Here is a 27,478-nt window from a genome sequence, read left to right as displayed (position 1 = left end):
GGGTGAGGGGGGTGGCAGTTGGTGACCTCTGTCGGGGTCGGGGGTTGGGCCAACTCAGGGGGAAGCTGCCAGACTCTTGTCCCAGGGGAATGCCTTGTCCCCACAGCAGGTGCTTGCTGCTCGAGCCACTGAGGTCCAGGGAGAGGCCAGGAGGCCAGTTGAGCTGCCTGGCCCCTTTCCAAGGTGGCACGCTTGTTCCCGCTACTCTTGAGAGGATACAGAGCAGCCTCTGTGTTATAAGAACTGCTCAGCAGTACCTGTGGTCTTAAATCACCTTCCCCAAAAAAGACACCTGATTGATCTCTTTTTAAAAATAACGCATGACTTTGAGATCTTTCTGGAGTCTGGGGAGCTTGCCTCTCAGAGAGGAAGGGCCAAGGAGAAGGTTCCTGATGGGCAGTTCTCACCGGCGCAGGTAACAGCCCAAGAGGAAATGAGTTTAAATAGAAGCAAGTGAGATTTGCCCAAATTCCTGAGAATGGGGTAATTAAATGTGGAATTGTTTTTTGGGGGAAAGTGATGAGATTTTCTGAAAAAGGAGAAAAAAGTCTTTAGACTTTTTACAGGTGCCCAAGGCCCCACACGGTCATTCTGGGGGCTGGTTCCCCTCGGACCTGGCATTTCATGGTGCGGGCCAGGGCGCAAACACTCTGGTTGTGACCTCCAAAGAGTGCACCCACCCTCTCCTCCCTGGGGGTGGGCATGGCCTGTGGACAGTTACGAGTATGTGTCTGTAATGTGCCCCACAAACTTCGGTGTGCAATGCAGAGGGTCAGGGCTTCTAAAGCTTCCGGTACCTGTTTACCTCTTTCTGTCCCAGTAAGATACCTACATGCCACTTCACAGTGGCCCCGGCAGGTTGCCCAAGGTCATGTTTGTTGGGTCTTCTAGCAGCACCAGGGCCCCCGATAAGCACCCTGCACACAGTAGCCGCTACGGTCAGTGTTTACCTGCTGAGAGGTGTTGGCCTGGAAGTTGGCCTACATCCCAACTGGGGTATTTCTCTTCAGATTGTTAAAAAGGCCAGATATGTTCTATGGCAGTGTGACAAGCCCCAAAACATAGCCGCTTCACACAACAAACACGTGTTACCTCAGTTTGGGTGGCTGGAATCTAGGCCAACTGGGGTCCTGGCAAGGGTCTTTCATGAGGTCGCCATCAAGCCACCAGCCAGGGTGGTGGTCTCATCAGAAGGCTCGCTGTGTGGCGGGCGACCTGCCTCCACACTGGTCCCTGTGTGTGTTGCCAGGCCTGAGCCTTCCCTTGGGCCTCTTCTCAGTTTTACCCTGGACATGGCCATGGGCTTGTCCCAGGGCATGCAGTGCTAGAGAGAGGGGGAGAAAGCACACAAGGCAAAAGAAAAAAAAAGCCACAGCCTTTTTGTGAGCAGAACTCGGAAGTGGTATCATCACTTGGTCATTATTCTGTCCATGAGTCCAGCCCACCTCCCCCAGGAAGCAAGGTGGGCTACAAGAGGGCTCAGACCCCAGGAGGTGAGGACCACTGAGGCGGGCACAGAGCCTGCTACCACACCATAGCATGACATCTGCTCTCGGACCTCACATTTGCTGTTAGAAAATATTATTTAGTTAATACGTATTAGAGCTCAGCCTGAAAACCGATCGAATTTCTGTTGCATTTCCTCATTCAGGGAGAAGCAGGAGAGTAGTAGAATTATTACCCTAAGCAGAGGCACTCTGATGTTGCTCACAAAGCTCTTAGGATGGTGATGATAGCCATGTATGCATCCTTACAATACTTTTTTTAAAAGATTTCATTTATTTATTCATGAGAGACTCACAGAGAGAGGCAGAGACATAGGCAGAGGGAGAGGTGAGCGTGATGCAGGACTCGATCCCAGGACCCCAGGATCATGACCTGAGCCGAAGGCAGACCCCTGAGCCTTCAAGGACCTACAGTCCTTGCCTTCAGTGACTTTATAATATACAAAAGAGAGGTAAAGAAGGGACATACATACCTCACCACGGGACCCAGGGGGTTGACAGGACCAGTGACATAGGGTTGACCACGTTCGCTTAGGGCAGCAGCATGTGGTGGGCAGGGGTGACAGCCAGCGTATTTGACCACAGACCAGTCAGCCCTACAGCACCATCCTGGGGGCTCCTGTCCTTCTGAGTGTCACCCTCAAGGGAGACCATGGATGATACCTCCCTGCTGTGAGCAAGCGGCCGGGCTCCCGGCTCCTGGGTGGCGCTGACTGGCTCTTCCCCTGGCCTGGCCAGGCGCGCTCGCTGGCCCTCCCACTCACTTCACTGGCAGCCAGTCAAGGTCACCGGGGGCTGATTCAGACTCCCTGAAGGTGTGGGCTGCTGCTGCTTTGCTGTGCTCACCTGGGCAGGGGTAGTAGCCTGTACGGCCCTTGGTAAAATGACTGGCAGATGCCATAAAACCCCAGAAAAGCACTGAGGAGTCGAAACTACAACAGGACCCTGACTGCTGGTGGTCCAGTTTGATTTTGCCAGGATGCTTCTGGTCCTTAATGTGAAATACGGTTCTTTCTGTGAAAGGTGACACGTGCCTGAAAACCAGCATGCCTTAAAGTTTGATTATGAAGGGATCACTTTTCTCCCTAAAGGTTGTCTGCAGGAAAAATGTCAATGCGGAATCATTTAGAAAGGCTACAAGGTGATTTCCTATAAACCCCCATCAATTATAACATCCCCCCCCAAATGGTGGGTTTCCTCTCTCTTGTCTTCGAAGGTGTAAAACTTAGCAGAAAAGCAGATGCTTTGAAAGATGATCCTATGCCTTCTGCTCAGACATCAAGAGCAATTCTTTCTTTTCCCCTCTGCTTACTCCAGAACAGTTCTCTCCTAAGGGTGGTGGGGAGAGAGGGATGTGTAGGCAGACAACGTCTTCGAGCTCTACAGACGTGGCTCCTGCATTGACCAGTTGTGTGACCTTGGAGAGGTTATCTGACTTCTCTGAACCTCAGTTAATAATTCCCATTTCGTGGTGTCATAAGAGCTTAGTAAATATATAGGGCTTGCTGAATATATGTAGCGGTTTAATGAATATAAGTAAAATACCTAGTCCAAGTCCTTTGCATGAAGTAGATGTGCAATGATTCTTAGTTTCCTTGATCTTAATGAGTTTCCCTTCACTGAATATTTTCTTTTTTTTTTAAGATTTTATTTATTTATTCATGAGAGACAGAGAGAGAGAGAGAGAGAGAGAGAGGCAGAGACACAGGCAGAGGGAGAAGCAGGCTCCCCTCAGGGAACCCGATGTGGGACTCGATCCCAGGACTCCGGGATCACGAGCCAAAGGCAGGAGCTCAACCTCTGAACCACCCAGGCATCCCTGAATATTTTCTTATTATGAAAAGTAGGATATGTTATGGAAGACAGAAGAGGGAGCAAACATTTTACAAAATGGGATTTAACGAGAGCTAGATCCCCACATGACCAGCATCCCCCATCATGTTTATGCAATGCAAAGTGTGGTTGTATTCCGTGTATCGTGGTTTCTTCATACATGTTTGTCACGTCCCTGTTGGCTACAGAGAGATGAGAAGTTTAAAGATATGGAGAAGTGTTCTTCTTTTTTGAAGATTTTATTTATTTGAGAGAGAGAGGGAGCATGAGTGGGGAGGGGGGAGCTGCAAAGGGACAGGCAGGGAACCTGATACCGGGCTCGATCACAGGACCCTGGGATCCTGACCTGAGCTGAAGGCAGATCAGCTTAACTCACTGAGCCGCCCAGGCGCCCCTAGATGTGAAGGGTTTGATGTTTTCCATTAGAGACACCTGCAGCCCTGGTTTATCAGCTCCATTAGGGTGGGTTTGCATCACCCTCAAGGCCACTATCACATGGACGTGTGAGAAACACGCTCCCCCACCACCCTCAGTGGCTTAATCAGCATCATCCATATTGCACTCCGGGAGCACCCACCACACAGAGTGGGCAGGGTGCCTCCAAGTATTCTCCTGTTGGGCCCCATATGGGGTCTGGTGTTGTAGAGACGAGGAAGCCAAGAGAACGGCGAGCAGGTGCCATCCCTTAGGACTCGGGCAGTGGGCGTATCCCCGGCCAAGGTGGAAGTACAGATGTCCCTTGAGTTCATCACTGAATACATCCCTGGAAATATTCATGTATACTTTATTTTTATTTTTCTTAAATATTTTATTTATTTATTCATGAGAGACAGAGAGAGAGAGAGAGAGAGAGAGAGAGAGAGGCAGAGACACAGGCAAAGGGAGAAGCAGGCCCCATGCCAGAGAGCCCGACGTGGGACTCGATCCCGGGTCTCCAGGATCACGCTCTGGTCCGAAGGTGGCGCTAAACTGCCGAACCACCCAGGCTGCCTTACACTTTATTCATTTTATTTTTTTTTTAAGATTTATTTATTTATGATAGACATAGAGAGAGAGAGAGAGAGAGAGGCAGAGACACAGGCAGAGGGAGAAGCAGGCTCCATGCCGGGAGCCTGACGTGGGACTCGATCCCGGGACTCCAGGACCATGCCCTGGGCCAAAGGCAGGCGCTAAACCGCTGAGCTAACCAGGGATCCCCCTTGCACTTTATTTTTAAAAGTGTAGTGCTGTTAGAACCCCCCCAGGGTCTTTTTAATTTTTTAAAAAGATTTTATTTATTTATTTGAGAGAGAGAAAGAGAGCATAGAAGGAGCATAGGGAAAGGGACAAGCAGACTCCCTCCCACCTGGGGCTGGATCTCAGGACCTTGATATCATGACCTGAACCGAAATCAAGAGTTGGACCGACAGAACCACCCAGGCGGCCCGGTCTTCTTTTTTATTAGTCAGTCTCCTCTGGCAAGGTCTTTCCCAGGCCAGCGTGGGATTACACCAACAGATCGTCAATCCAGACTTGCTCCAAGCAGAAGTACCACTGGGCTTGCTCGTCCTCTTCGCACAACCCTCAGCAGCCCTTCAAAGCCTGTGATGTTCATCCTGGGAAACAGCTGTGACTCTGCAGGGCCCAGTGATGCTCCCTGTTTGCCACACCGGTCTGCTGACATCCCCAGGGCCCTCCCCTGCCCCCATCTCCCTGTGCTTCCCTCAACTGCTAACCAAACACCCGCCACAAGGTGTGGCCCGAGCTCCAGTTATCTTCCGCCCTTGCAGGGCCCTGCTCTCCCAGCCCCGGCCCTGCAAGTCCTGCTCTGTCTCTCCATCCACCCTGGGAAGGCCTGGCCATTCAGGATAGAGGCTGGGGGTGGGGTGGGGCAAGGATCTGCGCTCAGGAAGGGGGAGCAGGGCTTTGCACAGGGGGCTCCTCTCTCTCATCCGTTTATCAGGAGCCCTGATCCTGCGGAGCAGTCAAGTGTGCTAAGGAGCCAGCGTTCAAGAGTTTCCTTTGTCCCCAAGTGCCCTTCCGTCCCCAATCCATGTCTGCACTCCGGGCAGTCAGGAGAGTTTCGGGTTGGATGAGGGGAGGGCTGTAGACCTGGGTGGGGGAAGAGGCCGTCAAGGGCCCGAGCGCTGTGAGCCTTGTGCTCCGCCTGGACAAACGATCCACGCTCATTTCCAGTCGAAGAGCGATGAATTCGCACAGAGTGCTTTTGTCTCATGTTTGCTTTATGCATTTCCCCCGTGGCTGTGACTAATTGCGGAACAGTGTTCATTTTGTTTTCAGACTCTCTTGAGATTTTCCTGGTAGTGTAAGTCCCCAGCATTTTCTTTTTTAGCATCAGAGAAGGGAGATAGCAAGAGAAAGCAACGAGTATAAGCAGAATTAGGCCACATGTATGTTCCCTTCATTGGCACAAATGGAATCTCACCTTTAGACACGCACACGCGTGCACGTACACCCACATGCCTGGCTCCTTATTTTGAGCTCCAGTCTTAGCTCCTGCCTTTTACTGCAGTGAGAGACTTCCATTTCAGAGACACATTCCAGCCCCATCTTTTCCAGTCTCGGGCCTACCTCCTTTGCCAGAGAGCATGTCTGTTCAACAACTCTCAGAGTTTAGTGGCGGAAGGGAAGGAGAAATTGGGAGCTCCCTGTTTCTCCCGTCCCGCTAGCCTTTGAGCATCTCGAGGCCAGGGGTGATCATCTTCACCTCGCTGTCCCCAGCACCTGGTGGCTCAGTGCCTGGCACAAGAGGTACTTAACAAACACTTGTGGCATGGACAGAACGGCTCCGAGGTTCAAGTCCATGTATCACACATCAAGAAGGAGGCTGAGCTGTTGGCTGACTTGCTAGTCCTCTGCAGTGATGGGGCCTAGCTCACACGCAGGGGAAAATTCAGAGGGTTAATGTTGTAGTCTGCGTTCAAGTTCCATTTAAGATACATCATTCAGGTATTTTATGTATTTAGTGGAAATAAATGACTTTGGGTGAATCCCGATGACCAACTGGTGACCGTACTGGTAAACCTTCAGGAACGGCCATGCGCTTGGAAGCCAGGAAGAGATACTTGTGCAAGCAACGTGTTGACCAGGGACTGTCCCTACTGATTAATATTAGTCCCTAATTGTGTTTTCTGTCGGTGCCTGCAGAGTGGTCAGAGGCGAGAGCCACATAGTCTCAGTGTATCTTCAAAGCAGAGACCATGTGGTGCTAGAAAGAACTGCTTTGAAGATGCACTGAGATCCAGTACATTCCAGTGGTCTCCCTTGTGTCAGCTCCACAGCCTCCGTGATGAAAAATGAGCAGAATCAGGACTTTCTAGCTTAGGTTTTTCTCCGACATGTCCACCTGCCAACTGATCAGATAAAAATGCTTAGTGTTGATGCTGGGTTTGTAGGATGGTTGGAACTGGTAGGGCATCCTGTTCAGTCACCTTCCCATGACGCCCCTGCCTCCTCTGACCCTTCCAGGTGGCTGGAGGTGCTGAAGGGGTTCATGGGGTGTTGGAGGGTTCATGGCATTGGATGTCTCTCTGAGCAACTGGGTGGTCCCAGCTGTGGTTATGGGCTGCTGAGTTAGATGATTGGGCAGCTGTGGTTAGACAGCTCTCTCCCTCACTCTCTCTCTCTCTCACACACACACACACACACACACACTCTCTCTCTCTCTACATCCACACAGACTCACATACATACTCTTTCCACACAGTCTCACACATACTCTCACACTCACACTCTCACAGTCTCTCAGACACATGGTCTCTCACACACACATGCACTCTCTACACACACAGTCTCACATATACTCCTTCTTGCACACACACTCTCACAGTCTCTCTAGACAGTCTCACTCACACACACACTCTACACTCACAGTCTCATACTCACAGTCTCTCACACACTCACTCTCCCTCACACAGTCTACACACACAGTCTCACACACACACACACACTCTCTACAAGTCTCTCTCACTCTCCCTCATACACAGTCTCTACACACACAGTCTCACACACTCTCTACACAGTCTCTCTTACATACACTTCTCATGAACATTCATACGCACACTCTCTCCTACACTCACACATACACACACACTCTCACATACACTTTCTACGTAGTCTTTCTCCCACACAGTCTCTCTCACACACTCCCTCTTTCTCACATGCACTCATACATACTCACACTCTACATATACAACTCTCTCTCTCACGCACACTCACTTTCTCTCTCGCAAATCTCTCACACACATACCCACTCTTACACGCACACCTCACACACACACACACACTCAAAAGTTTCATAAACTTTTAACTGTAGAATGTGATATTATGTCAGCAACTCCCTACAACTACCAGAAATGGCCAGGTCCTTGCAGTTGTCGCTTCCTCACAGGAAGTTGAATTTCCTATGAACATTTTTGATTTTCCAGACATACTAATGTCTAGATGGGCCTGTGGTAAATCTAACTCATCAGTAAATCCTTTCAGATCTACCCTCAAAATAAATCCAGAATAAACGAAATTGATATTGTTTTTATACATTCTTTCCTGAAGAATTTCCTTTCTGTTACCACCCAAGCATGGAAACCTTTGCTTGGCCTGGGAGAGTCATGATACTGATGGCATATTGAGTTTCCTGGAGGACTGTAAGCATTTTTGAGTAGTAAGTTCCTAGTCTCTTGGTCTTAAATGAAGTGCTGTAAATCTCAGCACACTGCCCATCGAGGAGCACTGGAAGACCCAAAACCTTTCATTATTACCACATGCTAAAGCATGGCTTAGGAAATGGGTTGAATTGAAAGGGATGTTTACCCCCTGTGTTTACTCTGTGGTGGTAATAATAGCTAAATGTTATCGAACACCTGTTGTCAGATACTCATCTCGGCTCCTTTGTATATATTTCCAGATGCTATCTAAATCTTTAGAGCAATACTTTGAGATAAGTCTTCCTTTCCTCATAATACAGCTGGGAAAATTGAGACTTGGAAGGTTAAGTATCTAGACCAAAGTCACACAGCTGGGCCGTGGTAGAGCCTGATCAAAACCAGGTCTGATTTCAAAGCTTCTCAAATCCTATTATCCCTGCCAAGGAAAGGAAATCAAGTAAAGTATCTTTGATTTGGAAGGCAAAAGTTTCTACCTGATTATTTAAAAACATTTCTTATATCAAATAAACACAGTTAACATCAAGGGCTAGGCCTAATGATAACATCCAGAACTTCAAAGTTGAAAGATATAATTCAACATAAAAGCAAATATCTCCTCTGTTCCTTTTGATCGTCGTCACCAAATAGGCTGTTTTGATCCAGTCTTACTTATGTTCCAGAAGCAAATGGTTGAAATGTGCTGATGTCAACTACTTCTTAAAAGGGGCATTGTTAGAGGAACACTGCAAAATATTTTGTTGATAAAATACAGGAAAATCTAATAAAATAAAATAAAAAATCACTTCTGATTCAACCACTCAGCTGTTTTACTTTTTCCATGTAGTCATAATCAGCCTGTAGACTCAACTTTGGTTCCAGACCATTTAAAAATTTAGTATTGCATAATAAGCATTTCCCCAGCTATTAAACATTTGTAGGAAACAAATTTTAGTGGCTGTAAATCAAAGGGTGACAAACTTTATAACTGGTGAGATAGTGAATATTTTAGGCTTTGTGGACCATATCACCTCCATCACAACTATTCAGCTCAGCTGGTGCAGCATGAAAGCAGCCATAGGCAATGTATAACTGAAAGAGAGTGGCTGTGTTCCAATAAAACTTTATTTATAAAAACAGGTGGTGGAGCTGCTTTGGCCCACAGGCTACAGTCACGGCTCTGTAGTATCACATTATGCACTGTACGTAAGGTCTGTCGTATATACCATAATTCATTGAGCTCTCTACCATGGGGCATTAGGTGATTTGCAGCGCTCTAACACAGTAGGACAGTGATGGAATGTAGACTCTCGAGCTCACCTCTTTGGTCTACACAAAGTTCCGTTTCCTCTTAGCAGCAGGTTATCAAAGGTCAACCACTAAGACCCACTTAGTGGGTTTGGTGGGATAGAGCTATTAATAGGAAATACCCCAGAGAGCACTTTCCCCACCAGACATACAGGATTGACCGCATGGAGCCACTCCCCTTCCTAGATCCAACAGGTTGCTACCTTACAGTATACAATCCCCTTCTTGGTTACAGAATAGATCATCTTTCAGAATCCCTCTGTGTTGCCACAAAGTATTTTTGGAATGAGTTCAGGAACATTTAGTTTTTGTCAATAGTCCTAACCTACTGAGAAGGTAAGTTTAGTTCATTGGTGAGGATTTTCTATCTTGTTTTCATCTCTCAGGCCATGAGTAGCGAGTTAACTGAAGTGCGGAGGCAGAGAGCATGAGAACATCCCTGCTGACGAGGTGGAGGCTGAGGGAAGGCAGACAGGGCCTCTCAGGACCTGAAACCTGGCAGTGGACACATGCTGAATGGCTTTTAAATGGCTCTTCTGGGCAGAGTGGTGATTCCCAAGGCAATTTGGTTTTGTGTTCTGAGTGACAGGCACTTCCTTCTCATTGATAGCATGAGCAAGCACGAGTCAGGATAATTAGTTCATGCTTTTAGGATTTAAAGTGACCCCATGTTGAAAAGAAAAAAGCTGATTCTAGGAAAGATTTGTACCCATAACGTGACTGACCCTCTGTCACAGGCTCTCATCAGCTCAAGATGTACAGAAACTTTGATCCTGGGGCTTTGGCCTTGAAGGCATTCTGCTACCTCAGATGATAGCAAGTCTGTAGCCAGACGTCTCCTGGGTTGGCTCAGAGGCTCCAATGGCCTCAGCAGTTCTAGGTTATTGTCTCAGGGTCACAACGTGATGTCAAAGCCGTGGCACACTCAGCAGCCATGTTCACGGCAGAAAAAGTAGCTGGGCCTCCTGGCCATCTCTCTCCTTGTCATGGAGCAGAATTTCCCAGAAGCCCCAGAATGCATGCACCATTGCAGACCTCTGAGCCACCTGAGCAGAACTGGGTCAGATGCCTGCACTAAGTGAAGGGGGTCCGGGAGACACCAGGCTGGGGTGACGTCACTCATGGTTACCCCGCCAGGGCCTGAGCATGTTGCCTTTGAAAGAGTGGAGGCTGTAAATGAAAGAGGAAGGGACAATGGCTGTTGGGTAGGCAGCCCTCGGTGTCTGGCCCCATGCCTCAGTGGGCATTCACGTTCATCATGGACTTTGTCCTGCAGTAGGCAACCTGGCCAAAAGTCTCAGCTTCCCCAGCTATTAGCTGGTGATTTTGAGGAAGTTACTTAATATCTGTGTGCTTCAGTTTGATCATCTATAAAGTGGGGGTATTCCTTTTGATTTCAAATTGAAGAGAATTCCTATAAATGCATAACCTGTGCCTGGCCTGCATGAAGCCCTCCCCTCCAGGGACAGCGAGTTCTTGGACCCACGGGGACTGGCCTGTAGGTCCCCGGGGAGCAGGCCCAGCTTTTATGGCTTGGTTCTCTTCTTCAAGAGAATTGCTTGTTGGGTCTGTGGGAATAACAAAAACAAAACCCATGGACATGGAGACACTTAAGCCCGAAAGGTGTCTGTGCTTTGTCTTTCCCACCGTGGGGGAAGATTATTATTGTTGTTGTTTGGCTTTTGGTGTTTTGTTTGTTTGTTTGTTTGTTTGTTTTAATCTAAATTTCAGTTTGCCAACATATAGCATAACACTTAGTGCTCATCCCATCAAGTGCCCTCCTTAGTGTGTTGTTTTTAACATAAAGGGAGCAAGCAGCTGTTCATGTCTACACAGGTGGGTGGGGTGCTGCGGCCCTGCTCTTCCCCAAGCTACAGCTGCGTGGTTGTTGGCAACGTGATAGGCCTCCTAGGTTCAGGGCATAACGAGACAGTTGTTGCCAAGAGCCCTGCAGAGGCTGCCTGCCTGTCCAGGTCACTGGCCCTATCACCCATGCCGCCGATCAATGACAGCTATCTCAACAAGTACCTTGGCCAATTCCGAAATTAGGGTGGAAAAGAGAGAGGCCAACTCACTAGATGAAAAGCAGGTTTTGTGTCTCTCCTGCCCCTTGCAGTGCCCTGGGTCCCTGGTCCTCTCCAGGCAGGTGCAGGCCAGGCGGCCTGGCACAGCGGTTTGGGGCCTGCATGGAGCAGCCCCAGGGGCTGGCCTGTCGGTGGGCCCCACTTTGCCACCCTCCGAGTCAGAGAACCCTCCAGACCCCATTTCCTACGCTGGGGAAGGAGAACTATGTCTGCCCTACTGGCAGAGCTAAGCGTGGCCGAGGATTGAGTGAGATCTACGGACAAAGTTTGGTGTCACAACTGAGTGACCGGCTTGGAAAATGACACGGGCATCCCAGAGATGCTGAAATGTGCCCCCCAGTCCCCATGTGCCCAGATGCCTGCCTGCCCCCACTGAGGGCCTCCCCCCTCCTCCTCGCCCCACGGACTTAGCACAACCTCGGCCTCCGGTTGACCGGTTTGGGAGGCTCCTGGGGTCAGTGGCTTCTTGCTTCCCTGAGCTCTGGAACCATCCCCTTAGGCCTTTGGAGAGCATATCTGTTCTTTTTCTAGTAACATCTCCAACAGCCATAAGAGAGGGGCAGTAAACCCTTTTCACAGACACCCTGGGCCCCCTCCTCTGTTTCAGGGCTCCAAAGTTCTGGCCAAGAAGGAGCTGGCCTACGTCCCCATCATCGGCTGGATGTGGTACTTCACCGAGATGGTCTTCTGCACGCGCAAGTGGGAACAAGACCGCAAGACCGTCTCGAAGAGCTTGCTGCACCTCCGGGATTACCCTGAGAAGTATTTCGTACGTGAGACCCTGTGCAGCCACGCCCCCACCTGCACTTCCCCAGCCCCGGTGCACGCCCACGTGAGAAGCCTGGCACGCCTCATGCCTGCCCTGCCAACCTGCCCTGCTGTCACACGCTACCCTATCCTTTCCTTTGAGCTGACTGGTGCAGAAATAAATCTTCAGAACACTCTTGTCACACTCACGCTCACTCTAGGTGCTCTTGTCACACACAGGATGATTGTGTCACAGACACACTCAGGATGCTCTTGTCACACACACATGCAGTCTATTGTCACACATTCAGATGCTCTTCTCATGTTCACATACATACTTGGGATGCTCTTGGCACATTCACATGCACGTATTCACACACAGACATACAGAGCCACACAGGCGCTCACTCCTCTACTATCCTTAGATGGTAAACTTGTCTCCAAGGCCCCTGTAGACACGGAGAGGAAGGCCAGCCTCTGGGCCCGGCTCTGAGGCCATGGGCAGGCGTAGCTGCCAGGCCATCCCTACTCTGGCCAGCAGGGCTCCTGTGGGGCCCTATGTGAGCGTGGTGTATGGGGGGGGACAGCATGCGACTCGAGTGGGACCAAGGGCCATGTGTGTGACAGCTGCCCCATTCCTTCCAGTTCCTGATTCACTGTGAGGGCACTCGGTTCACGGAGAAGAAGCACCAGATCAGCATGCAGGTGGCCCAAGCCAAGGGGCTGCCCAGCCTCAAGTACCACCTGCTGCCGCGCACCAAAGGCTTCGCCATCACCGTGAGGAGTTTGAGAAATGTAGGTAAGGAAGATCTCTGTACCCCTGCCCCCTGCAGCAAGGAGACCCACCCGCTCCCGGTCTGAATAGCTCTCCCCTGGCAGCGCTTCCCAGCTGACCGAGGCTGGTGGCTGGTAGCCAGGGGGGCAAGCGGGGGACAAAGGCTGGTTAGCTAGGATCCAGGCCACTGCCCGCCAGCGCTCGCGCTCTCTCTCTCTCTCTCTCTCTCACACACACACACACACTCTCTCTCTCTCTCCCTCCCTCCCCACACGCGCACGCTGAGCAAACACTGCCCTCTGCTGCTCCGCCCCAGGACAGCAAGGCTGTGCTGACCTTGAGGCATCCCTGGGTTCCCACCTGGGGCCTCTCCTGGGTTCAGCCTGAGCCCACCATCGTCAGCCCAGGGTCTTGTGGTCATTCTGCTTTGCTTGGCACTTCTTGCCCATGTGTTGGCACCAGCTGCCTGCAGCTGATGAACCCTGTGGCCTTGCCGTCTGTGCCAGCTGACCGAGTCTGGAGCCCTGCATTCCGTGGGTGAGAACAGGAAAGCAGCTGCATTTATGAAGTCTCTTGTCAGGGACTCTGTCTCGCCTTAATCCTCGGCCCTTCGGTCCAGAAGCCCGGGCTTTGCCTCTCCTTCTCCCGGGCAGGCCTCCCTCCTCCCAAAGGCCCGCTTTCCTCATCCGGCCAGAGGAGGCCAGGTGGAGGCCTGAAGGAGGCTGGGAGGAGGCTGGCCCTGGGCTCTGGTGGGCGGGGAGGGGCGGAGCAGGAGGCAGCAGCGAGGTCACACCAATGTCCCCACATCCCCCAGGGGCCAGGCACCGCCCTGGCGGGAGGCGGGCAGCAAGTCAGACAGCTTCTGTCCGCACGCAATTATTTTTCTTCGTTGCCCCCAGGACACGTCTTCTCTCTCTCTTGTGAGCCGAAGGATCTGAGGGACGGGCGAGGGGGTCTCCTGCTGCACTGCTGGACCCCCAGGCCACGTGTAAACCCTCCAGGGCCTCCCCTGGGCCACAAGGCCCTAAGTGAGCCCACCGGGTAGCAGGCCTGCAGGGGGAGCCCAGGCCGCAGGTGCGGGGGGAGCACTCCCGAGGGGATCCCAGGCCGCAGGTGCGGGGGGAGCACGCCCTGGGGGGGGTCCCAGGCCGCAGGTGCGGGGGGAGCACGCCCGAGGGGGAGACCAGGCCGCAGGTGCTGCAGCAGGTGTGCCGAGCCCAGCCCCGCCCTCTATGCCCCACACCCGTTTCCCACCCACCCCCAAACGCCCGCAGGCTGACCCAGGTCACCTCCTGCCCAGGCATCACCCCGCTAGTCCTCGGCCTCCCATGGGAGCCACACCACCAAGGGGCACCAGCTGTCCGTCTGCAGAGCTGTTGCCCTCAAGACTCACCCCCAAGGCTAGAACCTGCCTGTCCCCGAGCTCCCTGCGGTCCCTGTCCCTCCTGACCCCAGCACGGGGTGGAGGTCGCCCACCTGTTGCCCGTCCCTCCTCCCGCCCCCAGACCCCCCCCTCCCCAGACCGCATCTAGCATCCCGCACAGCACAGCAGGGTTGGAGCAGCGGGGACCGACATGAGCGCAGGCTGCTCCCTTTGCGGGCCTGTGACCCGGGGCGCGCCACCTCGCAGAGCTTCCACGGGGGCAGGGAGGGTTAAATGAGGACATCTGCAGAGGACTCAGCCTGGGCCTGGCACCTAATGTTGGAGGTTGCTGGGAGCCGCCTGCTGAGCCTGCTCGCCTCACCTTCGCCCCCTGGTGGGGGTGCCCCCCTTTCCAGAAGGCCCTGAGAGAGAGCCAGGCTGAACCCGCCAGGCAGGCTGTGCCCCCTCCCCAGGGATAAGTGCCAGTACGCACAGGGCACTTCTGATTTGCCCCCAGTGCCAGCTCGTCACACACGGCATGGCCAGAGCGTGCTTGCCAGTCAAGGATACTTTTTTTTTTACTTCCAGCCTACGGATGAGGAGGTTGGGGCTTGGAGAGAATCTAAGGAATTCATTCTAAGTGGCTCCACTAGCTCACAGGGGAGGGGGCTCACACCCAGGCTGCCTGGTGGCAGGGGCTGTCGGGGCTCCCCCTGGTCTCAAGGCCTTTGCAGGCAGATGGATGTATGCTGGGCCCTTTTATCACTTAAAGACCCTTCTCTTGGGGTTGCTCCTATGGAAGAGGAGGGAATTGTGCAAATCATTAGTGTTTAGGCTGCCCTCTAAGGAACCCCCGTGGCTGCCCCCCATTCCTTGATTAACCAAAGTAACCCTGCATCAGGCTCCTGTGTAAGAGCCAGTCTGAAGAAGGTTGGAAACCCACTAAAGCACACGAGCTCCGTGACCCCTTCTTGCTCTCGGACCCTATGACCCCCCCATGGCCACACCCCTCCAGCCTGAAGGCCTTTGACTCTCTCCGCCAGCCTCACTCTGCCATGGAGAGTGATACCTGCTCCCACCGGGGAGGACAGCCAGCCTCCAGTCCCAGGACAGAAAGGGGCAGTGGTCTAGGTGGCTGGGAGTTGGGAGTTACCCCCAGGCACTCCTGCGAGCCAGCGGGAGAGACCCTCTCTCAGCCAAGACCAAGGAGCTGCTGGAGGGCCTCCTGCAGACCCCACAGGGCCGTCCAGCAGCAGGTAGAAGGAAATGCACAGAGGTTTTCTGACTGATTTTTGAATCTTGGTTCTTCATATTCCCTACCAGACCAAGATGACCCTCCTGTCATCCTCCCACCCACTTGATTAGTAGTCATTGCACATAGGCAAGCTCTCAGTGAAGTAGCAGGCTCACCATCTCCTGTCCCAGCGTGCCAGGCCCTGCGGGAGGTGCAGACTGGCCAGCTGAGCCAGCATGTGAGGAAGGCTTCGTGGGTCCCCTCTCCAGGGGAACGAGGTTTAGGGGGGCTGAGTGGCATGTCCCCAAGAAGGCCCCACAGGCACCAGGCTGACTTCAAAACTCGTGTTCTTTCTCCTGCCAAGTCCCATCATCCAGACACGGCAGGAATGGCACCTGTCCACACTCTGGATTCCTGTTCACCCACTGTCCGTTGACACCCTCTGCATCCCTCCCCACCTCCACCCACTGAGCAGGTGTGGGACCCGGGCCAGGCCCTGGGGCTGCAGCAGTGGGTGCTGACATATGCAGCATGCTGACAGGTTAACTCACCACTCAGTAGATGCATTAACATCACACATTCTTCTTTGCTCCTCAGCCATATTTCAACTGACTCTAGTTCAATTCCCTAAGATGTCTCCAGCACCTTATTCTAGTTTGGGAGCTATCTTACTTTTTAGGGGGAGAAACGCTCGTAAAATGGTTATACTGCCATAAATGTAGACACATCCTTAGGATTTAGACGGGCTGATCTTATTACTGATGTCTTCTAAACAGTGGTACTCATTTTAGTACTTCTAGATGGGACACTGCAGTATTGCTTTAAGCTGTCCTGACCGCAGTGATCACTCCGTCTCGGTTACTAAGTCATAGAATGCTTTTCTAATTACAAAAGGTGATGTGTGTTCCGGTAGGGTATTTGGACAATATAGAAAAGCATGAAGAAGAACCCAGTAATCCCACCCTCCCGAGATAACCAGCCAGCAAATTTCATTATTGTTTTCCAATGTGTGTATCTACAAAACAAAATTGGGTTCACATGCTATATACTGCTTTGTATTTGTTTTATTTTTTTATAGTTTCAGCTGTATATGACTGTACACTCAATTTCAGAAATAATGAAAATCCAACACTGTTGGGAGTCCTAAATGGGAAGAAATATCACGCAGATTTATATGTCAGGTAAGTTGGTATCATTTCCTTTCCAAAAGAGAGTGTGCCCATCAAAGTAAATAGATCACAAATGGCTTACAGACCTCTTTCCAGGGCAGTCTTTACTATTTTCTTGTCTGCAACCTGTAATGAAACGAACTTCATTGTCTGTATATTAGGAGCTTGAGACACACAGCGCGAATGTCGATGATCAGTAGAAGGTTCCTTTCTTCTCAGCTGCTTTGATTCTCTCTGAACAATTCATACTCATCACAGAGTCAGGTTGGGCAGATGGAAAAGAGTATTTTAGAGTCATTTTGAGACTGAGTGTGAAGAGATTACTTTACTGACCCCTTTTCTTGGAGGACGTGTCTGCTACAAACAGATACACACAGAGAAGAACACGTATAATTTGTAGGGAGGTCTAGAATCAAATGGAGAACATTTTAGCAGTGTCTTACTTATGTGTTACATTCCAAGATATAACGATTTTATTGAAAACATGTCACAAGATATTAGGCAAAGCAGTTCTCTTGGCCTGTTTATCACCTTACACCCTGGTCTTCTGCAATGCCATCAAGATGAATGGGGAAAAAATGGAAAGATGCCATAGACAGCAAAATACAGCAGGGACTCACACATAGAAGCCAGTGTGACAGGGCTAAGTCATGGCCCTGGGTTCTTATGTACTAGGATGTCTTCCCAGAAGGCTAACCCAGATGATCTGACATGCCCGCTGTTGGAGAACTAGCTAAGTGTTCTACAACATTTTGATGACTTTTGAAAAGACCTTACAGATGCCAAAGTCTAACACACGATGTAAATTCGGTGGCTGATCATCACCACGAGGCTGCAAGAAAAGCTCAGACCTTCCAGGAGAGATGTTCTGGTGGCCTGACAGCCTGAATTAACCAGCTTTCTTGGTGGAAATGACTCTGTCTCCCCCCTAATAAGTAGAAAGAAGCATCCTATTTATTATGTTTGCTCCTGCCACAGTTAGCAGTCTACCTGCCTACACAGTTTAAGGCTTATGAGGGCAGGACCACCGACCTTCCTGAGGGAGGCCTTCTCCCAGAGGTAAAGGAGGCTTTGTCCCCTGGGCCCTATAGACACCTGGCAGGGGCTCTGCTGAGTGGCCAGCTGGGCTCCAGGTATTTGGGGACACGTTGAGCTGTGCAAGATTATGGGACCTCCACTAGGGTCGCCTCTCGGATAACAGCAACTCTCTGGAGCACGTGGAGGAATGAGGGCGTTAAGAGCTGAAACCATACCAGGTGGGCCCTCCAGGGCAGGTACATGACAGTGTCTCTCTCCAGCCCCCTCCTGCAAACACACACACACCCCCTCCCGGTGCAGGTGCACCTTCTAAATGGGACAGGCTGTCTCGGGTTTTACCTCAATACGAAGCATTAAAACAGGAAGGGCAGGGCTGTCAAGTAAGTTATTGAAAAGAACAAAACTGCCTCAACTCCTCCTCTCCAAATAAATAGTATGCAGGCTTTCTAACCTTTTTCAAGAAACACACGTGGAGCTCTGGTTTCCAAACCCGAGGAAGCCAGGATGCGTGAAGGAGTCGGGTATTCGTGGGAGCAAGTGTAGGAGTTTACACGGTAATTTTTCCATCGTGTGAAAACTTACCCTGTACAATGCCGCCTCTGTCAGAAGACGAAATCCCACATTCTCTTAACAGGCTATGGTGTGACGGATAAGCTCTAAAAATGTACCTTGTTACTGAGCTAGTCCTAAGCCAGAGAGGGGAGTGAAGCCACTGTGGCAGTCATGGGGGATGCACAAAACCGGAGACGAATAAATATGCCCCAAAGTCACAAAACCCAGCAACCTGAGAACAAACAGAACTAGATACACAATAGAATAATAGAAGGTGTGGCCCAGTGGCTTCCTGCCTGCCCAGGGAGGCTGTGTGCAAGGGGCTGAGCCTCCAGCACCTGCCTGCACCAGCCCCAGGGCCACACTGGAACTTCCCCCACCTCTGGTGAGCAAAGAGCCTTGGGGCCTGGCCAAGGTCCCCTGCTTTCTCCATGTTCCCCAGAATACACGTCCTTCTATTTGTCGAAACCTTTGCAGCAGGTCTGCCTCCACATGGGCCAAGAGGCCAGGGGAGTCACTGCATGGGAGACACTACCCCATTGTGTTAAGTCATTACCTGGGCGAGAGAAGCACTAGTATAGTATTACCTGTATGTAGATTCTGTGTATATTGGATTATAACAGTTGGAAAATGGGTCAAGACTGCTCTCTCTTGAAGAGGCCAACACCCAGTTCTATGAGGTAGGGAGCGAGGACAGAGAGGCAGGCATCTCTTGCTGATGGTGCCCTTGTCAGAGTCACTGAACCTGCCATAGGTCATTCCTTTGGGGACCAGGACGGTATCTGGGCCGGGGTCTCCCCACTATGGCTGTGAATATCCCTGTCAGTTGAGCTGCCCTTTGCACATCCACATGGCCTAGACTCCCTGGACAAAATCCAGAGATGTCAAGCATTGTTACTTTGAAAGCACGGGTGGGGCATGTGGCGCTGGCCCCCTCCCTGCTAGCTGCTCTCTGCTTTGCAGGCGGATCCCTCTAGAAGAAGTCCCAGAAGATGAGGACGAGTGTTCAGCTTGGCTCCACAAGCTCTATCAGGAGAAGGTCAGTGCAGTGTGTGGTCCTGCAAGACCCAAGGACCGGTTTCCAGGAGTAGCTCTGGGTGCACCATGGGAGCCTCTTGGGAATTGATTGTGGTGACAAGCTTATCTCCATCCGTGTGTAACCCCAGGCCTCAGTTAGTGACCACCCCAGGGCTGACTCTCCTTGGCAATGGGAAGAGAATGTAGCAAAATATGTTCTAAGGGGGCTTCACAGGAAGCATGTTGGGTGCAGTGGGCAGGGAGTGATGGCTCCCAAAGGGCTGTGTCTACTTTCCTGCTTCTGGTTCTTTCAGGGGAGATGGGGGTGGAGTGTTCTTTCAGCAACGTGTATGATCACGATGCTTCTGGCCCCACACTGGCTGCCTGTGTGGCCTCAACAGCACAAGCAAGAGCAAGATGGCGCCTTGTAGGATTCCCCCCACATCTGGCCTGTGTCCCAGCTCCTGAGCTGTCCCCACGCCCCTCCGCCTGCCACATACACCTCCCCCACATACACCTCCTTTCCTTCCTCTGAACAGGGCCTTTACCTTTCATTGGCTTCTCTCCCCTGAGACACAGGCTAGGGGCAGAGGGCATCAGATCATTCCTGCCCTAACTGCTTGATCTCATAAAGGAGAGAAGGTTGGCTTCCACCCAGTGAAGGCGTTGGTATGACCCAGTCTCACCGCCCATGAAGACTTATTTCTGCTTCAGCATACATAACCAGCCTATGACCTAGAATCCAGTACATTAAGTAGGAAAGTTCATTGAACCTGTTGCCAGGTTCTCTAAATAGAGACTGGGGGCACGTGCCCTCTGTTCCTCCTCATCCCCGTAGGGAAGATAATCGCACAGAACTTTATGGGCCATCCACTCCAGGTAAATAAGAATTTTAATCCTTCCTTTGAGAATGTGTTTTGGCCCCAAAGACTTCCAGATTACCACCATGCCATTAAGTCGAGCCTTCCAAAGATGCTCAGTTTGGGGGATCAAGAGCCTGGTACTCTCTCAGCATGAAGTCGCTTTTATGTTCCCAAGGAAGTGACTTTGTGATGCTTCCTTTACAAGCCCATTCGCAGAATTTGCCATTTGGGGTTCCTTTTTTTTTTTAAGATTTTATTTATTTATTCATGAGAGACACACAGAGAAAGAGCGAGAGAGAGAGAGAGAGAGAGAGAGAGAGAGAGAGGCAGAGACATAGGCAGAGGAAGAAGCAGGCTCCATGCAGGGAGCCCAACGTGGGACTCTATCCTGGGTCTCCAGGATCATGCCCTGGGCCGAAGGCGGTGCTAAACCCCTGAGCCACCAGGGCTGCCCTGGGGGTCTTTTCAGAACGGGCTATAGGGTTAGGCATCTGTCTCCTCTTCTAAACAGAACTCAGGCCTACCTGTCCCAGAGTGGGGACCAAGCGGCCTCAGAGATTCACCCCGCAGGTTGGAGGGGGCCCTAGAGACTCCGATTTCTAGGAGGCCTCCTCTGACACGTGGCCAGCAGGCTCTGCTCAAACACGCACTGCAGGTGCTTTTAAGCAGGGCTCCCAGGTATCAGCTCCTGGGCCGCCGCAGGCCTGGGCCTGACAGAAACACACACAGTCTATGTTCCTTTCCTCCAGTTTCATGCACGAGGCAGCATTCTCCTTGTGCTGTTTTCTGGTTTAATCATCTGGGCAGTATAAAAAAGGTCACTGTTAGCAAGAAGAAACATGTGCTAAGAAAAGGCCTCAGAAAGGAATCCTTTGTAGAGAGAACCACACAAACAAATCTAACCAGTGTGGGCCCCGAAACCCAGCAAAGCAAAGGAGATTTTTCTCCATCAGCAGGACATTGGTGGCCATGAAATAAGCCGAACCACTTGGGCATTCAGCAAAGAGGTACCTTTTCTTCTTTTAAAATTTATTTTTTAGAAAGATTTTACTTATTTATGAGAGACACAGAGAGAGGCAGAGACATAGGCAAAGGGAGAAGCAGGCTCCCTGCAGGGAAACTGATGCATGACTTGATCCCAGGATCCCGGGATTATGCCCTGGGCCGAAGGCAGATGCTCAATCACTGAATCACTGAGCCACTCAGGCGCCCCTCCTTTTTTAAGAACAAAAAGATTTTGTTCGTTTATTTCAGGGAGAGAGAAAGAGAGAGAGAGAGAGAGAGAGAGAGAGAACAAGCAGGAGGAGAGGCAGAGAGAGAGAGGGAGAAGCAGGCTCCCCACTGAGCAAGGAGCCCCACGCAGGACTCAATCCCAGGACCCGTGGAACATGACTTGAGCCCATGGCAGATGCCCTAGCCACTCAAGTGCTGCCCCTAAATTGCACCTGTCCTCTTGATGAAGTCTCTCCGGAGGTTTTTCTCTAAACTCTGTATGTATTAAAATGATAGCGTTCAGTCTGGAAGAGGTTCTCGAAACCATCATCCAGTTCAAAGCCCTTATGCTAGTGATGAGGAAACTCGGGTCCAGAGAATGACATCGTGTGCCCATCTTCCAGCCAGGTGGCGGAGGGCCAGGTCCTTTCTCTGTCCCGAGGGTGTTGTGAGCAGACCTCTGAGGCTGGCCTTGTCCCTGGAGGGACAACCACTGAGCGGTAGGCAGGAAGTGGTCAGTGGTGCCTCCAGGGGGCAGTGTGGACAGGTGTGAAGGAACCACTGAATCCTGTCCTTTGGCTGGGTCTGGGGCTTCATGTGCTAGAAATCCTGCTGCCCCGCCAAGCTTGCCCAAGTGCTTCTGTTTTAATGGTCATCTGTCAGGTTTATGGTGTTGAAAGTCAATTCTGTTGACTTTGAGCTTGGGACTTTAGGGCAGCAGTTCTCTGGCTTTGCTTTCACGGACAGGTGTCTGCAAAACGTGGGAGGGGGTGGTGGGCAGCCAAGCAGGCAGGTGCTGATGTTTCTTTCTGTTCAAGAAGAGATGTAAGGAGAAATCCACTATCTACCACAGTCATTTTAACACTCAGATAGGAAGGGCATCGTGTCTTGAAATGAGGTCTTCATTTAAGGGGAACGCATTTAGCATTTAGGAAATAAATGCACAGTGTTTATTGTGTGTCAGTATCCAGTACCGCTGCTGGCTGTGGGGCATGGGCTTTGAGAACCATCCATACCTCACGTGATCTCTTTGGGGACAATAGCAGCTCCCAAATCACTTTTCCCCAGAGCTGTCGTGGCCACTCCATCATACAGTTTAAACGAATTCTAACTTTTCTCTTCTGACAGAAATTACTTCCTTCCCCGGCTTGCAGTGTGAAGTCGGCTAAAGGGATGAGGGATTAGCCAGTAACGGTGCAGACTGAAAAGCGGGTGCAGGATGCAGCATTCGAGCCGTCCCGTGGGTGTGTAGGGTTCCCAGGGCCACGGCTGGGGGCTGCTCTGTGTGCGGTGCAGAGGCCCGCGGGAAACTCTTCATGCCCAAGAAGTAAGGGTTTTCCAAGCCGGCGATGGCAGCAGGATCTCTGGCTTGGCCCCGTGCTACAGTGCTTTGCAAACAACACACTCCTGGCCTGAGTTCTGCCTGCGTGTCAAGACATTTTATTTTGCTGAGCCAAAAGTTGTGAAAACTCAGCCGGTCCAGCTGTTTGTGGACGGCCCGGCCTTCGGTGCCACCTCTCCAGGCTTTGGTTGTGCGCTCAGGGGATTTGCCCTCTGTTGGGAGCATCTCCTCCTCCTTTAGACTTTTGGGGTGATATTTCTTTCTGGAAACAAACCAACTCCCCTTTCACTAAATACACTTCCCAATTTCAACTTATCCTATGCCGTGGGACGCTAACACCCGGAAACAAAAAAAATGGAAGCATCATTAACCAAGGCTGTTTCCCTGTGGGGTGGGCTTGATTACAAAAGAGGTAGCACAACCAAGAGAGGCCACGACCATTCTGATGCTGGAGCTGACATGTGGCCCCAGCCAGGTGCTCCTGTGTCCTACCCTGCAGGGTCACAGAGCCACAGCGATGTCACTTTGGAGCCCAGCAAGGGTTACTGCAGCAGCCATGTCATGGAGGCAAAGGGGGGGTGCAGTGAGGGGCTGTGGGGAGAGATTGAGTCTTCTAAACAAAACAGAAAAAGAAAACTCTGGAGAGAATTAGTTCCTTAGAAAAGGGAGTGCTTTTTCCTCTTGCTAGAAGTACAAATAGCTTTTGGCTTAGCGAGTGTCTTTCTGGCACAAGATGATAAAGCAGCATCAGTTCCCTGCAGAAAGTTTGCAACAGACAAGGACTAACAAGACTATTAAGGCAAAGAATTAAAAAAAAAACCAAAACTGCCCATTTTTAAAATGGGGGAGTTTTATGGTTTATAAATGACAGAAAGCTTTTTTTTTTTTTTTTTTTAAGGCACTAAAGTATCCCCTTCTATCTCAGTCCAATCAGGCTTCTGTAGCAAAGTGCCAGGGAGCAGGTGGCTTATAACCAGCAGGCATGTCCCTCTCACAGCTCAGGAGGCCAGGTGACCAGGAGCCTGAGAGCAGGGCCAGTGCGGCTGGATTCTGGCCATGTTCCCCCTGGGGCTGCCGTGTCTCACGTAGTGGATGGGCACGGAGGCTCTCTAGGATCCCTGTGATAAGGGTGCTACTCTCCCAAGCATGAGGGCTCCATCCTCCACAAGGCCCCACCTCCCAAGACCACCACACTGGGATTAGGCTTCCAGGTGGAGATTCCGTGGGGGGGTGGGGTGGGGGGGCACAAACATTCAGTTTGTAGCAACCCCCTTGCCCAGTTATTGGGCTCTGTTGGCCCCCACCTGGGATGGGGAAAATCACCCAATGGCAGGGAGGTAATATGGGAGGACTTGGCAGACTTAGGGGCCCTCTTGCTGGCCATCAGACAGGTCACTGTCCCCCCTCCCGAGAGGTCTTCCTGGAGGGTGGGAGCACTCAGCACATGAATCGATTGTCCTGAAATTGCTTGATTATTTTGTCCAAGAGCAGAGATGCAGGAGGAGAATCTGGACCAAGGAAGGGGCTCTGGCGAAGGGGTCCAAGGCTCTCCTTCCAGAATGGCCTGTTTGTGGACTCATCTTAATAGTGACCCTAAGTGGGGTGCCTGCGGGGCTCAGTCGGTGGAGCATCTGCCTTCAGCTCAGGTCATGATCCTGGGGTTCTGGAATCGAGTCCCGAGTCGGGCTCCCTGCACAGCGGAGAGCCTGCTTCTCCTCCTCCCCTTGCTCATACTCTCTCAGGGGTTAAATGAAACCTTAAAAAAAAAAAATGACCCTAAGTGGTCAAAAAAGCATATCACTCAGTCCATCCTGATTGGGGAAAACAGAGAAGTGTGGTCTATTTTAGAGATTTCTCTCTCAGGTTGTTTAGAAATGGGCAAACCTGCCCCACCCCATGTCTGCCAGTTGCCGGCCCTCATGCCCACATGGTTCCTGGGGGATGGTGTCGGTGTCCTGGTGCTAGTCTCTCTGTCCTCATAGCCTGTCACCCAGCCCACCACCCGGCACCTGCTGTGTGTGTGTGTGTGTGTGTGGGTCTCCTGGCCCCGCAGCATCACTCACTCCCTGGGGGCTCCCTGGTGCTTCCTGTGCCCAAGACCCCCTGCAGGCTCCTCAGTGACACACACACACATTGGGGACAGGCAGTCTCCTTTATCCGCGGTCTCAGCCATGGCCAGTGGCAGTCCAGAAGCAGGGGAGCCTTCTGACGCACCGCCAGGTCAGTAGTAGCCACACAGCATCTAGACCATTCCCCGCACTTCATCTCACCCCGTCCCCAGGAGGGACACCATGTTCGCATTACCTGGATAACAGTATTTTGTTGCAATTGCTCCATTTTGTTACTGTACCTTATCTAAAAATGAGACTATCACAAGCGTGTAGGTACAGGGTAGATACAGGGTGGTGGATACAGGGCCCGGTGCTGTCTCTGGAGCCCGCGGAAAAGGGTGGATGCCTGTGGTCTCGGGTCGGGCACCAGATGAGAATCTGCTCCTACTTGTCCAACAGGAGACTCTTGACCATCTGGCTGTCTCGACAGTCACTTATCAGAGCTGCTAGATCCTGAGGAAGGAAGGAGGTGTAAGGGCAGTGCAGCTGGAGGCTGGCCTGGGCTGGGCAGTGAGCCCTCCTTTGCTGGTGTCCTCCGCAGGTGCCTCACTTCCTGTGAGCAGCCCCACAGCCCCTCCTCCTGGTGCAACTTCAGTACACTGGCCTTATGCTATCGGGACAGTCATAGGTTAGGCGCAAGAGGGCAAGCTCATGGCTCTGCCTGAGGCTCACGGTTCTAGTCTGTTCTGTTCACTGAGGGCAGGTGTGTGTTGTCTCAGTTCATTCTCCACTGGCCTGTTCTGGGTGGCAGTGCTGCCTTTCTTGCCAACCAGGAGCCTGGCTGCCTGACCAGAGGCAGGTAAGTACTAAGGACTAGGATGGACCCTGGGCTGGCCTGGCACCAAAGCTCAAGCTCCTATGCCTGCCTGGGCTAGTGACAGAGCTGTGATGGTCCTGCCTCTATGGGAAGGGGACAGCCAAGTTCAGTATTGGTAAGACATATCAGGTGCCTGCAAGATACCTGTTGGGGTGATGCTGCAGCCCTTCCCCTCCTTCCCCCTAGTTCTGCTGGGCTCACAGGGACCCCAGGTGCTCTGAACTACCTTCAGAAGCAGAGTCTTGGGAAGGGCCTGCAGGAGCTTGGTGTCATGCATGAGGAAAGTACTTCAGAGCCACTTCTCTGTCCCCAGGATGCCTTCCAGGAGGAGTACTACAGGACGGGCACCTTCCCAGAGACACCCATGGTGCCCCCCCGGCGGCCCTGGACGCTCATCAACTGGTTGTTCTGGGCCTCCCTACTGCTCTACCCTTTCTTCCGGTTCCTCATCAACATGATCAGCAGCGGGTCTTCCCTAACCCTGGCCAGCTTTGTCCTTGTCTTCTTTGTGGGTAAGTAAAGAGCAAGAAGCGTGAAAGCCTGCCCTACCCGTGCTACTGTGAGGAGCATCTGACAGGAGGACAGGTGGAGGCAGAAGTGGGGGTGAATTCAACCCAGGTGCTGCAGCATCTGTGAACAGAAGGCACAGGATGGACAGGGAAAACTAGACGCCAGGACTCACATTCAGATACACCCAGAATCCCAGGCCTGGAGGAATTCACATACAGTTGCTTTCTGCCTGGCAAGGGAGCAGCCACCGGAACTCCTCCCAGAGCAGGAGCTCCGCAGACAGCTCTGTTCATTGTAATTATTTCTCCTTCTCCCCAGGAAAAGCATTTCCTGGAGCCCAGCAGCATCTGACAAAGGCTCTTGCCCATTCAAAGCAGGTCCAGGACCCTTTGGGGAAGTGCGTGTGCTTCTTGAACTTGGCTGCCACATGCGCTGACATCGAATAGAGAGATTTGGGAGCAGTTTTTCATTAATCCATACTGGCTTCATGGACCAGTAGTTTCAAATGACTGTGATTTCGTCATTGCACCAAGGTTCCCTGCACACTGCCACTTGTATCTGAAGTGGGGCGGCCAGATGCCACAACATCTGTTTCTTGCTCTATGAACAGGGGAGCCAGAGGGAAATTTGGTAGGATTCCCTGGGAGAGGCAGCCCCATTTCACTGCCAGCTCCTCTGGAGTCTGAGGAGGAAGGCATCCTCCTTTGAGACTTTGGAAAACTCAGGCAGAGTGTACCTTGCGTTTCTGAGACCAAGGAGACATGGCACGGAGTCAAAGCATGCAGTGATCTGTGTGCTTGTTTCAAATGGACATAGCTCAGTTATCCCTACAAAAGATATAGGGGCTGAATGAATGCTCAAAACAATAAATTGTGGCCACCTACACATGTCATGACACAGAAAACCTATCTCCTTCTTTTGGATCAAGCCAACCAATTCTAGACTGTTTGCAATAGGCAAACTGGCCATTGTTCCTAGAATAGACTCTACTGTAGTCTCTTTTTAAAGTGAACGGTTTATTTTAATGCTGGACATTAAAATAATATCTGCTTTGTGCAGAAAAAAAGAAGAGGGTACAGGAGAAAACCCATTTCTAATGATTTAACTCCCCAAACAGGCCAGAGGACCCCCACTCCCACCCTGGCTGCTGTGTGCTGGCCAGGTGTCCAGGAGCTGTGGTCATCAGGGTGCCCAGAGGGTGGGAGGCAGGCTAAGCCTGTCTGTCTTCAGGAAGGCAGACATACAGACCAGTGCCCTGGGGAGAACAGGGCTCCTTGGTGATGAATATGTGGAGTGTCAAAACAAGGGCTGACCACTCTCTCCCCAGGAGATGGGGTCTCCAGGAGCTCTGGAGGAGC

The 27,478-nt window shown here is 51.6% G+C and overlaps 1 protein-coding gene across 3 annotated transcripts in view; it reads left to right on the top strand.

Annotated features, from left to right (window-relative positions):
* Window positions 1-27,478, top strand: part of AGPAT4 (1-acylglycerol-3-phosphate O-acyltransferase 4) — a 127,425-nt gene that overhangs the window by 98,328 nt on the left and 1,619 nt on the right. For all 3 annotated transcript variants that reach the window (XM_041742805.1, XM_041742803.1, XM_041742806.1), the window contains 5 exons: window positions 11,978-12,139; window positions 12,763-12,916; window positions 16,568-16,670; window positions 19,212-19,287; window positions 25,924-26,122. In XM_041742805.1, coding sequence (XP_041598739.1) covers window positions 11,978-12,139; window positions 12,763-12,916; window positions 16,568-16,670; window positions 19,212-19,287; window positions 25,924-26,122 — 694 coding nt within the window. The remainder of the gene's footprint in view (window positions 1-11,977; window positions 12,140-12,762; window positions 12,917-16,567; window positions 16,671-19,211; window positions 19,288-25,923; window positions 26,123-27,478) is intronic.

Source organism: Vulpes lagopus, chromosome 2 (genome assembly GCF_018345385.1).
Source record: "Vulpes lagopus strain Blue_001 chromosome 2, ASM1834538v1, whole genome shotgun sequence".
Classification (NCBI taxonomy): Eukaryota; Metazoa; Chordata; class Mammalia; order Carnivora; family Canidae; genus Vulpes; species Vulpes lagopus.
This window is presented reverse-complemented; position numbering and strand designations above follow the sequence as displayed.